General features: G+C 41.7%; 1 protein-coding gene across 2 annotated transcripts in view; it reads left to right on the forward strand.

The window, feature by feature from the left end:
* Positions 1–14,430, forward strand: part of Fam107b (family with sequence similarity 107, member B) — a 179,335-nt gene extending 164,905 nt beyond the window's left edge. The window contains exons 1-4 of one of the 2 annotated variants that reach the window (XM_013014728.1): positions 5,034–5,146; positions 7,614–7,797; positions 13,362–13,512; positions 13,985–14,430. In XM_013014728.1, coding sequence (XP_012870182.1) covers positions 5,116–5,146; positions 7,614–7,797; positions 13,362–13,512; positions 13,985–14,101 — 483 coding nt within the window. In that variant the 5' untranslated portion in view covers positions 5,034–5,115 and the 3' untranslated portion in view covers positions 14,102–14,430. Of the gene's footprint in view, positions 1–5,033; positions 5,147–7,613; positions 7,798–13,361; positions 13,513–13,984 lie in introns of those variants that run through there. The other variant, XM_013014727.1, reaches the window with a different exon arrangement.
* Positions 14,431–14,632: the final 202 nt, after the last annotated feature.

Consider the following 14,632-nt stretch of genomic DNA (forward strand, 5'->3'; position numbering starts at 1 on the left):
CCTTCCTTCCTTCCTTCCTTCCTTCCTTCCTTCCTTCCTTCCTTCCTTCCTTCCTCAGATTTCACAAAGAACATGGGCGATTAATTAAATGTGAACATTGAGTTTGTTTCATGGTTGAAGAGTTAAATTAAGAGATGTTTTTCAGATCCTTATATTCATGTAATTGCTCTTTGCTTGGATGCTTAGATTATTTAGAAAACTCCTAAGAGGAGGGCCATCAGAGTCACAGGTATGATGGCAGCATGGGGCTTTTCAGGCCTTGGCAGGTGCAGGCTGCTGGCTCCATTCGGCTTGGCTTGGCTTTTCCCATCAGGAATTTTCTTTCATTCCCTCTGCGTCCTCCTGTCCCTTCTCTGCCACCCTTTTGTGTGTCCAGATTGGAAAAATGAACAAGAGGCCACAATTAGGCTCATTCATTAAATTTCTTTGTCTGACTAGTAGACAGATTAGTATAGAGCTGTTCTGTTTTTAGCTGATGCATTACAAAAGAGTAAGATTAATGAATAAATTTGTTGATGCTATTTAACTGCTGCCTGCTGCATAGGCAGATATTGTATGTGGTAGATTTGTTCCATCGGTGTTTTTGATGTTTACAACAACTCTGCAGCTGTAGGAATAGTATAACCAATCTCCACTTGAAGAAATCAAGACTCAATTTAAGTAATTTGTATAAAGTCACAGAAGTGTTGAGTAGCCTAAGTAGAATTCTGTCTTGGAAAAATGACCTTAACCTGGTGCTCTTTTCAGCTGAAATTTCTAAGGGGCTACACAAAGTTGAAGATGGATGGAAAATTTAAAAATGTAGCAGCAACCAATGCTTTCTAAATGATGATTTTAGTAGCTATTTAAAGTGGACTGCATTAAGATCTAACATACATTAACTATGGAGAAGAACATGCACCAAGGAGGAACTAATTGATGACTTTTCAGTGTAAACACCCTTGTGTAACCAGAACCTCTGCCAGGAAATAGAATTCCATATCTTGCCAGGCGCCAGTGGCTCACACCTGTAATCCTAGCTACTCAGGAGGCTGAGATCTGAGGATTGAGGTTCAAAGCCAGCCCAGGAAAGAAAGTCCGTGAAACTCTTTATCTCTAATAAACTACCAGAAAACCAGAAGTGGTGTTGTAGCTCAAGTGGTAGAGCACTGCCTTGAGCTGAAGAGCTGAGGGATAGTGCTCAGGCCCAGAGTTCAAGCCCCACGACCAAAAAAAAAAAAAAAAAAGAATTCCATATCTTGGGGGCTCCCTACCCCTTCTCTGCCTTGCCCTCTGTTCTCCTTGGTATCATCCTGACAGTTAACAGCAAAGGGTGGTTTGACTGTCACGTACATGGAATTACTTAAGAGGTAATTGGGTCTGGCTTCTTTGGTTCACCATTATATTTGTGAAATTCAGCCATGCTGTTGTTCATTGTTTTCATTCATACATTTGCATTGTTATATACTATTCCATTGTATCAGTGTGTCCTCATGTATTTATCCATCCCACTGTTCTTCCAAAACCTTTTTGAGAGGCAGAGGAAATCATTCTATTAAAGTAAGTTCTGCCATCCATTATACTGGTCCAGAAGTGTAGAATGTTTAAGAGCTCCCATTTAGAGTCTGACAGTGACAAGTTCAAATCCTGTCCTTCAGTGGTTTTGTAACTTGAGGTACTAGTAATGTTGTTACTTGATTTATTGTTACTCATTGCCAATACCTCCACCACCAACGGGTAGCATTTATTGGGGTTTACTATGTTCTAGGCCCTGTATTTTGTGTATGCTTCTCATTTATTCTTTATACAACCCTGTGAATTTCTGTGTTTTTTATAAACGGGTAGCCACTTTTGGAAGGTCACACTTGCAGTAAAGTGGAAAATGGAATACAGATCTGGTCAGCCTGATCTGGAGCCTCATTTGGAGACCACAGGGAAGAGTAACTCTTGTCTGGGCCTGACCAGGTGAAGATTGAGCTGCAGGACTAGAGCACTAGGGCAGGTGGGAGTTGACAAGAGCAGACATCTGGTGACTCAGGATGAATTCCTTTCATCTCATGTCTAAATGGTAAATGTGTTTGCTGAGAATGCTGAGGGTAGGTGTGGCTTGGCTGCTCTTTGCCATCCTGAGAGGTGGACTTGGCCTTCTAACTGGACACTCAGGTCTTCATGGCACCATCGCCACCTGCTGGTTGTCCCTGCCTCACCCAACTGTCTGATCCGGGATATTGGCATGCGTTCTGATTTTTGAATGTTTCATGCTGTCCTCTTTCCTTCGTCCTTTCCCATCTTCTAAATATAAAATATATGCTTTATTTTAGAAATACATTTTTGGAGAGAAAAAAATACTGATGAGAAAATGAATTTTCTATTTTCCCAAGAGCGTCACCATTTGGCATTTGTACAGCGGCATATTGGGAACAAATTTGTTGAGATTTAGTTGTTTTAAATGAGGCACTTGGGACTTGCAGGGTTCAGGGTCTCCTGAAGCAGTGGTGGAATTTGGCAGTGTATGGAAAAAATAACATTTCTACGATGGTGTGGATTACTCTGGTGGGATGTCTTTTCTATGCCTTCTTATAGCAGGCTTTTGTGGTTGCAGAGATTCTCTAAGCATTTGTCAAATGCCTTTGGGTACCAGATGAAGTCACTGTCTCCTGGCCAAAACTAAGTTTTTAGGTTCATCTGAAGGCCAGGCAGGTCAAGAATTTGTCAGATGAAGACAAGGCCATTTGGGAAAAATTCTTGTCTTTATTTGTTGCTGCCTGTCTGGAAACTCTGGGTGCAGTCAGACATTACTCTAGCTCCAAGAAGCGCCTGTCTTCTGTCAGGCTGACCCCAGGCCTGGGGTTTGCCAGCCTGTAGTCTTAAGCATCTTGGGATCAGGATCTTGCCAGAGGTTTCAAGAATCTCTTACAGCCAGCCCAGGAAAGAGATTCTCAGGAAGAATGCTTGGAACCCTTTACCATTATGCCACCAGTTGTAGCAGTTAAAAACTTTGTTTGCATAGACTGGGAATAGTTATACCTGAAAACTTTACTATGAAACAGATGCCTGTTTTAAACAGAATTTAAGTACTACTGCTTCTGAAGTACTACTGCTTAGAATTACTATGTAAGTAAACATGAAAATTAGCATTCAATTCCGATTATTAAATCATATGATTAGGTTTTAGGTTTTATCTGTGTGATGTAGCAACAGACATGTGATGTAGTAATGTGGAAATACAGAGCCAAAATAGCAGGATGGGGAAACTCAGTTGCAGGAAATGTCTGTTCAACAGACCAACTGTGAAGGCATTCGGTGAAAAGTTGTGTTCACTTCTGAAAAGCAGTTAACACGGACATAGAGGTGGGTGCAGAATAAGCTGAAAGGAAGAAAAACATATAAAAGCAAAGACTCCAAATCTATGTTTATGTTACAGATGGGATTTTCTGATATTTTGTGTTTCTCGAGTTTAGTGATGTCTTCCATCTGCTGGTTAAAGCACAGGCAGAGTTCTCATCAGGTTGTGTACTGTCAGCATGCTTTTAAAGTGCAATTCTGTCTTTATTCAGCTGCTTAAAATCTCTCAGGGAATTCTGCCCTGGCCCACACCTGGCACAGCATACAAGGCTCTGTCTGTTTTCTTTCTATACTCTTGTGCCCTTTCTGCAGCCATTCAAAATGGGGTAGTGTGCTGTGTTTGTAGTGTGATCCAAAGACTTCAGTACTTACAAGGAAGTTTTTAAAACTACTGGATGTTAACAATGAGAAAGTCTTTCACTCATTCAGCTAAGAAAAGAAAAGAAGAAAAGAAAGCATAGAGAGAAATCGAGTTTTGTATATGAGGTTACCAGATCTTAAAAAAAAAATGTATATAGTGGTGTTGGTTAAATAGTTTGGCTAATAATAGCTCCTAGTTGAGTTTTGCCACCAGCAAAATAAATATGGACACTCATTTTCCCCAGACATTTTGGTCTCATCTTTACTTCTGGATTAATGATGCTCAGTGAGGAACCCTACTTTGCCTATCTTTAGCATGCTACCTCCCAAATAGCTCAGGGGCTCCCCCTACTGGTAGTTAATTCGGGACTGTGTTACTTGGTAACAATCAGGACATAACACCAATAAGTAGTCTTTGCAGTGAATAGTGATGAGATCAATGCCCATATTGCTGAAACACAAAGCAGTAATAAAAAAAAATACTAGGAACATGAAGCAAAGACAATTCCTGAGTTTTAAAGGCCAAAGAGTTTAATTACACTTGGAAAATTAGGGAAGGCCTCAGGAAAGATTAGGATGCATCTGGAAGACCTGCTTTTGCAGAGATCCAAGGAGAAAGTAGGAAGAGGAATAGCATGCCTCCTGGAGGGAGCAGCACTGGCAAAGCCAGGCTGGTAGAGGAAGGCAGACAAGAAGAGCAGGTGAGGGGAGCAGTTGGGTTACTTGTTGGGTAAAGGTGCCAGTCATGGTTCCAGGGTGAAACTCACTAAGTGACCAAACCCAGACCCCCTGTTCCTGTACCAGCCAGCACAGTTAGAGAGTACTTGCTGCAGGCTGATTCCCTTCTGTGGTCTGCTGCTGGGAGGCCTGCTGGGTCCATGTAAGTTTAAGTTCATCACACTGAGCTCCATGTGGGCTTTAGGCTGCCATGACCCCAACTGCAGCTGGGCAGGACAAGCTAGTGACAATGAAGACCCCTGGAGCCCACCCCTGGTGCTCCAGGGTCTTGCCTCTCACTAGGAGGCCATGTTAGGCACGGCTCACTCCACAAGACTTCCAAAAGAGGAAGTCCTAGCCCCCTCACCTGCAGTACTGCCTTCCTGGCCCAAACCTTCTGTTACTGGGAGTGCATAATAGTTGTGCCCTAGTTCTAGCCCTACCTTCCTGTAATCCATTCCAAACCCTACCCACAGTAACTTTGACCTTGGGCTGTGTTCTGCTGTTGATTTGACGTCATGGAGATTCAGCAATTTGGAACAAAGGAATGGGCCCTTTTATGGAAACCTCTAGCGTCCTTTTGTCTACTGATTAACCAGAACAGGACTGCTGGTAGCTCTTTAGTCCTCTGCAGATGTGTGTCCTGTCTGGTATACTGACAGTTTCAACCAAGGGCTCAGTTTTCAAGTGGCGCGTGCTGAAGTCAGGCTGGCTATGATGGGTTCCTTGACTCACTATGGGCAAGGTTGGTATTTCTGCATTTGCTTGAAATTGCAGGCATTCTTCTATATTGATTGGTAATTTTGATGCTTCAGACATTTAATGACATTTTATCATTAAATGATGCTGCTACAACTCTTCTATTTTAGTTGGCTTATTCTTTAGATTTTTCTCTTTTTGGGGGGGGGGTCTGGTTGTGGGTCCTGAACTCTGGGCCTGGGAGCTGTCCCTCAGCTCTTCAGCTCAAGGTTAGCGCTCTACCACTTGAGCCACAGCGCCACTTCCAGCTTTTTTCTTTTTGCTTATGTGGTGCTGAGGAATCGAACTCAGGGCCTCATGCATGCAAGGCAAGCGCTGTACCACTGAGCCACCTTCCCAGCCCCTTTCTCTTTATTTTCATATTAATTTTCAAAAGATACTACCATAAAAATGCTAGTGGTTACCGTTTGGGAGGGACAGTTTTGAAATCAGAGGACATGGACATTATTCTTAAATTTAGCTTATTGCTGCCAGCAAAATAAATAATGGGCACAGTATTTAAACTTTGTTTCTCTAACTTAATGTCTGTGAAATGAAAATAGCTCTTCTCTTTATAGGGGTGCCACTAGAGTCCAGCATAGTCTGAATCCACATGTGTTGTATTTAGAGGTACCAGTCAATGGCTGCCACTTAGTTCAGAGTTTCTGATCAGATGCCTTGGCATCCAGCAGAGTCCTGGGATAGTTCAGGGATTCAGGAGAGCTCATTGATGACTTTGAACTCAGACTCCTGCTTTGATTGTAGTTGACTTCTGCTTCACATGCTTCTTCTTAATTTTAGATGAAAACATTTTTTCCCAGTGTCAACCCACCCACCCTGCCATGTGTTGACATACATGTTCTGCTTTTCTGTTCCTTTCATGCTTCCCTGGTAGCAAGTGGCCCACCCTCCCACTAGCTGTGTGCTGCTTGGTGGATCTCTGAATGGGTGGAAGTAAAGTCTTGGGTCTCAGAGCTTGTTCGTGGAGGAGGATAAGCTTCTCTTTCATCCTGGTACAAGTTAATGTAGGTGGCATTGATCCTGGCCATGGTCCTGTCAGGGTTGTGGATTTAGGACTGGGGAAGAAAGTGGTCCTCGGGCTTATGGAGAATAGACAGATAACCCATGGTTATCCCGTGTCATTATATTTTGATAGATGTACATCTACTCTGCTTCTGGGACCATTGGGGAAGGAGCAGTGCTCAGGGTGAGCGGCTCAGGCCTGGCACGCTCTCCCATGCCTTCTACTGGGTCATGCTCTGTGTTTTCTGATCACTGCTTCTTCAGTGAGCATGGAACTAGCCACAGAGTTGGTAATTGTGTTCTGTAGACTTTCCAGGAATGGTCTGACATCTAATGCTGTGCTGCAGTCAGACCCTGTTTTCTTTCTGGAAATTGAAGTCACCATACTGGGTCAGGGAAGCATAAATAGCCTGGTAACTGTCATGAAACATTTGCCAGGTTTGTTTTGAGGGGAAGGGAGCAGCAGAGAGATTGTGCCTGGAAGTTCAGAGTGCTCATGTTCGGCTGCCAGCCCCAGTCTACAGCCTGCTGCTCAGTCAACCTTGCTCTTGTCGAGGTCCTGCTGGAGTTCTCCTAGTTCATGAAATGGGACTTGTATTTATGCATATCCAGTTTGTGTGTTCTGCCTAGATAGCTGTAGAGGGTCTGAGCAATAAGGAGACTCTACTCTCCAGAGGGCCTCTCATTGGAGAACATGAACACACACACACACACACAGAGTCACAGAATGGATGATTGGTGGTATGGCAGGAAGGAGTCTGGCACCAAAAGGTTGAAGCATTCAGTCTAGGCACTCCAGCCCTAGTCGTGCCATCTCCAATCCCCCTTCCAAAGGGCTCTTCCTCTGTTCCAGTGCAGGGGATAGAGCAGTGTTCACGTTGCCCTCCGGAGACTGCTGTGGGCAAGCAGTGAACATGGCTAACTAGGAAGTGCAGGCTGTTGGGGGTCAGGCCTCTCTGAGAAGGTATCATCTGAGCACAGGCCTGAGGACTTGGACAGGATGAACCCATAGGTCTCTCAAGTGAGAAATGGAGATGTGCCCAGGACAGGAGCATCATGGGCCAGCTGTAGACCCTGAGCTCTGGAAGTCTGGGATAATTATTTGCCAAGGTTGAAGGAAGTAGTTAAGGCCCCAAGTTGGTGACCTGCTGCTCCCAGGAAGAATGCCATTGAGACACAGCGGGCAGGGAGCATCCTGTATGAGCAGCTTAAGGTGTGACAGAAAGTGACTGGAGTGTCAAGATGCATGGCCCTACTTTAATTCTTTCTTCTGTGCTTCCCAGATAATATATGAAAACCTGGGAAGATTTGCAGTGATGTCCCTGAAGTGGGCCCAGGAGGACAGCATGTCCTGGTGGGCCAGACCAGAGAGAGCTCTGGGGGCTCAGGATTGCAAGAGAAATCTTGGCAGAAAAGATGGCAAGTGAGCGTTTCTCCTCTTTCTGTTTCAGAAGAGCCACTCGAGCATACTGACCCTAAGGACTTGTATCTCATTTCAAAAAACATCATGGCAGAGCCAGACTACATAGAAGATGACAATCCTGAACTAATTAGGCCCCAGAAACTGATCAATCCTGTCAAAACTTCCCGCAATCATCAAGATCTCCACAGAGAACTCCTGATGAATCAAAAAAGGTACAGTGGTTTATAAAACATACTTTTCCTTAAGGGATTTTTCAGGTAACTACCTTTCATTTTAATTCTCTTTACCAAGGCTTTCACAGGCTTTTGTTTCTTGACTGTGTCTTGAGTCTGAGCCAGGAGGTCCCTCCATGAAACATGGAGGTGCTGCTGCTCTTAGCAAGGTTTCCCAGTAACTCCTTTAAACATGTATGCATGCTGCAGAACTGGAGCTGGCTGACAGTGTCCTCTAGCCTTAATATAATGTTGCTTAAATTTAAACATCTCCCATTTTCCCTTACATTTGGGGAGAGTGTAAGGAATCAAATGTAAATCTTCCTTAATGAAGTATTTGTAAATGGCAGGGAGGGGTCTCCAGTACCATCCTAGTCTATTTAAGAATGTTTTTCTTCCTCCTCCCCTTCCTCTCCCTCCTTCCTCCCCATCTTTTCCTCTCCACCCCCTCTTCTCTCCCTCCTTCTGCTTTTTTAAGTATTCTCCTAAATTACTATCATCACTGTCTTTACTAACTTTTTAGAGGGGAGGAAAATACTTGCCTTGCCTCTCTTTTAAAAAAAAATCTATGTGATTTCTTATACCATGACCACTTCTGTTTGTTTGGCAGGTGTCATTGAAGTGATACTGGGGCAGAGTAGACTGGGAAAACAGAAAATGTGAAGTTATTAAGAATGAGTAGGCTTTGTTTAGAACTATTTTTCAGATCTCCTGGGGTTACAGATCACTCATCCACCAACTTCTTTCTAGGCCAAAGAGAAAAGGTCTTCCATTAAATCCAAAGAATGATAATGCAAACCAAGTAAAATGTTGGGGTAGGTTTTTGGAGCCTTTGTGCAGCTGTGGAGAGCAAAGGTCAAGTGTACAAGTAAAGCTTGCTCTGTATTAACCTAATGCCCCTAATCTCTCTTTCCCTCACCCTTTATCTAATTTATATCACTACAATGTTTTTTTTTCTCTCTAAGCTACCTTGGATCTTATGTTTCCATCCTTTTTTTTTTTGGTCAAAAAATAAAAAATGATCTGTATCTTGAGGCGATTCTTTGGCCTCTTTGGGTTTTCTTGATCTCAGATAGGATGGTTGCAAGGTAGTAAAACATACTGGGTTGTGGGAAAGATAGTTGGAGAAGATGAATAGACTTTCATGACATCATGGGCCTTCATTTTACTGAAAACCAGTGAGTGACAATAGCTTCTCTGCTAGGAAGGTCTCCCCCACCTGATCATCTGCCAACAAAATACACACATTGTTTTACAGGTAGGATTGCTTCCAAACTCTGTGGTCTGTTAGGAATGTAGTTATTCCTGTTTTGCTTTAAGCACGAGAAGACCAAATCCATATTTTTCTATAATGTGATCAAGATAAGCAGAAGCTAATAAGCATTAGTCAAAATGATCAGACTTGTGTTCAGTTTAATTAACAGTAATCCAGCAGCATCCTGCTATGTGCTGGGAGGAAAGTCCTGTGAGCAGAGGTAGAGATGAGGATTTATGAAGAATTCCTGGGACAAGGAATCAATGCTTTGAAAGGCTGGAGTATATATGGAGAACTGCCATAAAATGTCTCCAATCATTTCTGTCAGTCAAAAAATTTAGTTCTTCTAGGGATAAAAATAAACATAGGATTGAAGGCAGTTTGTAGAGAAAAATATGGTAAGTAAAATTAGAAGAGGGGTAAGAAAATGAGAGGGAAGGAGGGAGAATGAGATCAAATAAACAAGCCGGAGGAAACCACCTTTGCCTTGTGGAACTTGCTGTGGCTGGAACAGTAGCTCCAACAGATTTTCTAGTTACTTTTTAAAGAACAGAAGGTAAAAACAAGTTACTGCCTGGGACAAATATTCACAAGTCTTCCATATAAAATACCTCTTGTATTTGTCATTGTTTAGATCCATCCTGTTTCTGGATAATTTCTATCTGGTTGGGGCTCTGCACTGGGTATGATTGTTCATTTCTCTGTTTCTATACTCTTCTTCAGTAACATAAAAGGACAGATCTTCAAAGGCATTGTAAAGGGATCATTTTAGTTATTGATTTATTATTATTACTATTATTATTATTATGGAGTTGTACAAAGGGGTTGCAATTCCTTAAGTCAGGTAATGAGTATAGTGCTTCTTGGACAATGTCACCTCTTCCTTCATTTTCCCTTGGGATCATTTTTTTTTTTGTAGTTGAAAGATCAGTATTAGAAAGGTCTTTTAAAATCAAAAATATTTCTAAGACAATTCTATCCTCTGTAAAGAATTAATTTTTTGCACAAATGAGATGGTTACTTAAGCACATTCCTCAAATGGTTCTTTAGCTTTCCATTTCTAAGTCAGTGGTTTCTAGTTCCCTGCAGTTTCAGCTGACGTGTGTGTGTGTGTGTGTGTGTGCATGCGCGCGCGTGTGCGTGTGTGTGTGTGTATGTGTGTGTGTGTGTGTGTGTGTGTGTGTGTGTTGGCTTGAACTCAGGGTCTATGTCCTTTTCCTGAGTATTTGTTCCTAAGACTAGCACTCTACCACTTGAGCATAGCTCCACTTCTGGCTTTTTGGTAGTTAATTGGAGATGAGACTCTCATGGATTTTTCTGCCTGCTTTGAACCATGATCTGCAGATCTCAGCCTCTCAAGTAGCTACGATTACAGGTGTGAGCCTCAAGCACCTGGCCTTCAGCTGATCTTTTTAAGTACTTCACTAGATGGGTTCTCAATAAGTACTTGTTGTACAACATGGAAAAAGATAGGAGAAGCTGTAGTGATAACTGCAAGTATTTATATTGACTCTATGCAGATAAAAATGGCTGAACAAAAAATGTAGATGAAACCAACCAAACCAGGAAATTTCAGGATTAGAGACCCAGGGCTGAAATTTAAACACAAAGGAGAGATGTGGCTGGGCGTGAAGGGGAGTGTGTCAAGTGACAGTCTGAGCCCTAGACCCTCCTCTGGCTGCATGCTCTCTCTGGTGAGGTGACTTTGTTTTTACAACCTTGAGTGCACATGGAGTTCATGTGGGGATGGGAGGAATGTGAGCTTTTCACTGTGCTCCTGAATGTGCTTCGTGGTTGTGCGTAGCATGAAATAAACCTTGCTAAGTTGTACATTGTACATACTTGTGGGTGGGAATAGAATTACTGCACCCTTTTTGGTGGGAAGTTTGGTAAGAATCATTAAAATTTAATTTGTACGTGCATCCCTAGCAATTCTACTGCTGTGAATTTAACCAAGAGAAAGGTTTGGTGTAAGTATATTCAGAGGTCCATTTCCTCCTGGTTTTTAGTAGTGAACAATTGGTGTTCCTCCCCACTGGTGCAGGTATGCAGGTGAGAAAAGCTCCGTGTTATTACAGGTGGAGGACATATGGAGGAACACGGCTTATTCTGGATGCAGGAGGGGATAGGGCTTGGTGATTCTCAGGGTCACCATTGCATAGAGTATAATGTTAAGTGGTGTTTGATTTATTTGCTTAATGACAAAGATTTAGTGTGCTTTCACTTTTTAGTTTATAAATAGACATATTGCCCACCTCTCTTTTTTCAGAGAGCACTTACTGATTTCACAGTCTTTAAAATTGGCTTTGTCCACCACAGTAGGAAGCAGACTTGGGAATGTATTGGTCTTGCAGGAGGAGGCCACCTGGACCCACTTGCTCACTTGTCAGTCACGAAAAGATTGAAAGTACTTGTTAACATACATGTCAGAATTGATTGAAGCCGCTGTTCTCAGGCAAAGGATGAGATTGTAGTTAATTTAGGAAACATGGAGAGCTGATTGACTGTGCTTTTCTTTCCCATTTAGCACAGGAAGCTAGTGATCTGCTGTGATTACATACCCACTAAGTGGCCATGACTTCTTGACCAAAATGTAGAGTATTTATCATAAAAGCACCATTTTCCTGGATTTTTTGCTACCAGATAGTTTATCTTTCTGTCACCATTTCGAAAAATCTTTGAGTAGAAACTGAATATTGAATAATTTAAACCCATCAGTATTTTGTAACGGAGTGTGAGTTAAGTTTGTTCAGTAGCTTTTGAATAACCCAGATGAATTTAATAATAGTTGAAGTTCATTTTGCAAGTGAAATATTAGAAGAGAAAAAAGTCTGAAATTTAAATTATATTTAGATAACTAAATTCTTAATCCTAAATTTTAAGTTTCTTAATTCCACCTCCAGTTACATCTGAAGGCCTTTTAATAGTCATGAAACTGAGAAAGTCTTTGTTCACATTATTTAAAAGAAGATTTCCCTATGGTTAATAATGCTACTCACCAAACAACATTCTTTTTTTTGTTGTTTTTTGTTTTTGTCGGTCATGGGGCTTGAACTCGGAGCTTGGGTGCTATCCTGTGCTCTTCAACTCAAGGCGAGTGCTCTACCGCTTGAGCCACAGCACCACTTCTGGTTTTCTAGTGGTTTATTGGAGATAAGAGTCTTATGGACTTTTCTGCCCGGGCTGGCTTTGAACTATGATTCTCAGATCTCAGTCTCCTAAGTAGCTAGGATTACAGGTGTGAGCCACTGGGGCGCAGGTCAAACAAAATATTTTTAAGCATTTTTTATTGGAGTGAAGATTTAATTTCTAGCATATTCTATCTGCACCTTTGTACCTTTATACACTCCAGATAACTGTAAGCAAACTAATTAAATCATAAAGATGGCTTGCTTCCTTGTTTCACTGGAAGTTTAGCCAGTTTTAATATTTCTTTAACCCTAAGTTCTGATACTAAAAATTGGGAAAGCAGAGACAAATGTTAGGTGTTCTTTCTTACAAGAGATGGAATATGCTGATCTTCACTCCTTAAACAGCTTTGAAAATATTTATTGTGACTTTGAGTATGTGTGTGTGTAAGTGTGTATAATGAGGCTTGGACTCCAAGGTTGGGCGCTGTCCTTCAGCTTTTTTGATCAATGCTGGTTAATACTTTATCACTTGAACCACAGCTCCCCTTCTGGAGATAAGTTTCAGGGACTTTCCTATCTGGGCTGGCTTCAAACCACTATCCTCAGATCTCAGTTTCCTGAGTAGCTCATAGAGTATAGGTATGTGCCATTGGTGCCTCTCTTTTATTGTGAATTAAAAAAATATCTAAGTGAGAGAGATGCCAAAATTAAAATATATATATATATATATATATATATATATATATGTAGCTAGCTAGATAACCCAAGAAGCATGAAGTTGAGGATTAGTATGCCATTGTGATGTGTGACCTTAAAAGGGGTTGAGAAAAGTGTGGGGTTGAACTTTATATAGAACCAGTGCACCCATTTTCAGGAATTGTTAATAGTTACTCAGCAAACTGCTAGCTAGTCAAAGGGAGTTGATTAGCATAGTTAGAAGCTGACGAAGCATATACTACATTGCACACAGTAAGGGGTCAGCATACATTTCTTGAATTTTCTAGTTCTTTGGAAGGTGTTCTTGCCCTTTCCTTCTTGCTAGTGGGTTTCTGAACACTGCCTTAGTAACCATTAGCTTCATAGGAGGCTCATAGTCATGTAGTTCCATGAACCAAATGTCCTAGGTTAACATTAATGTTCTTTATCATTGTTCATGCCTTTTTTTTTTTTTTGGCCAGGGGTCTTGCTCCTCAGAATAAGCCAGAGTTGCAGAAGGTGATGGAAAAGAGAAAACGAGACCAAGTAATAAAGCAGAAGGAAGAAGCAGCACAGAAGAAGAAATCAGACTTGGAGCTAGAACTGTTAAAGAGGCAGCAGAAGTTGGAGCAGGTAGGGGCTCTGGGACACAGCAGAGGAAGCCTGTGGGGTAGTTGGGGTTTCCCAGACAGGATGGATGGAAAGGCTTATACACCAAAAGAAGCAAGGCAACAGGTGGCATACATTGCATTCACAGCAGAGGTTAAGAATTCTGCCGAGGGCCTTACAGAAAGGCTGATGGCCAAAACAAATCAGAGAAGTGTAAATGAATTCACACAGCTACACTCAGACTCCACAGTAACTGTGGCCTGACTACGAGATTTACTTTATATTTTTGTCATCTCTGATGTTGTGTGTGGTAAAAAGCAACGGATTCCTCCTCTGCAGTATTAAACCCAAAGACCTTTATTAGTCCAATTTATTTTCTTTCTTTTTTTCTTTTTTTTTTGTAAATGTGGAGCCACTTTCCATTGGAAAGACAGAAGTGTTTTGAAAAGTTTCTCGGTTTGTAAATAATTATCCTGTTTTTTTAAAATTTATTCAGCTTGAACTTGAGAAGCAGAAATTGCAAGAAGAACAAGAAAATGCCCCAGAGTTTGTGAAGGTGAAAGGCAATCTCAGGAGGACAGGCCAGGAGGTGGCCCAAGCCCAGGAGTCCTAGGCTGCTCAGAGACCTGCCGTGTCCCCAAGTCACCGCAAGAGCTAGGTCTTGTTGCCTCCTCGGCTCTCACTTCAGGGCCAGAGCCCCATGAGAGAACCCAGCCAGCTGAGAATCTCAACTGTCTAAAGGACTTGGTTGGATCTTCCTACAATCTGGTTGGATAAATTACATATGACAGGTGTAGAACCCATTGGCCAAATAAAGGACATCATTGACCAGCACATTAGGTGGAATAATGGACCCATGTTCAGAGACTTTACAATGAAATAAAATAAAAAAGAAACAGAAAACAAGGAGGTGGACACTGGAATAAAGTCTTGAGAGTTGCACTGTTTGGTTTTCTTTCCAATCCAAGTTTAGTGGGGCATTGAGCCTTGTTTCTTTATAAGGTTAAAGAAAACCTGTTTAATTCTTCTGGTTATCTATTAGATAATTTGGATCACATATGAATGCCATTCACTCTTTTGCATCTAATATTTGTAAATTTATTTGGAGAAATTCAATTTTTTTCTAGCTTAATTTATCCTTTGA

The sequence above is a fragment of the Dipodomys ordii genome, unplaced genomic scaffold, assembly GCF_000151885.1.
Source record: "Dipodomys ordii isolate 6190 unplaced genomic scaffold, Dord_2.0 Scaffold24, whole genome shotgun sequence".
NCBI classification, from domain to species: domain Eukaryota; kingdom Metazoa; phylum Chordata; class Mammalia; order Rodentia; family Heteromyidae; genus Dipodomys; species Dipodomys ordii.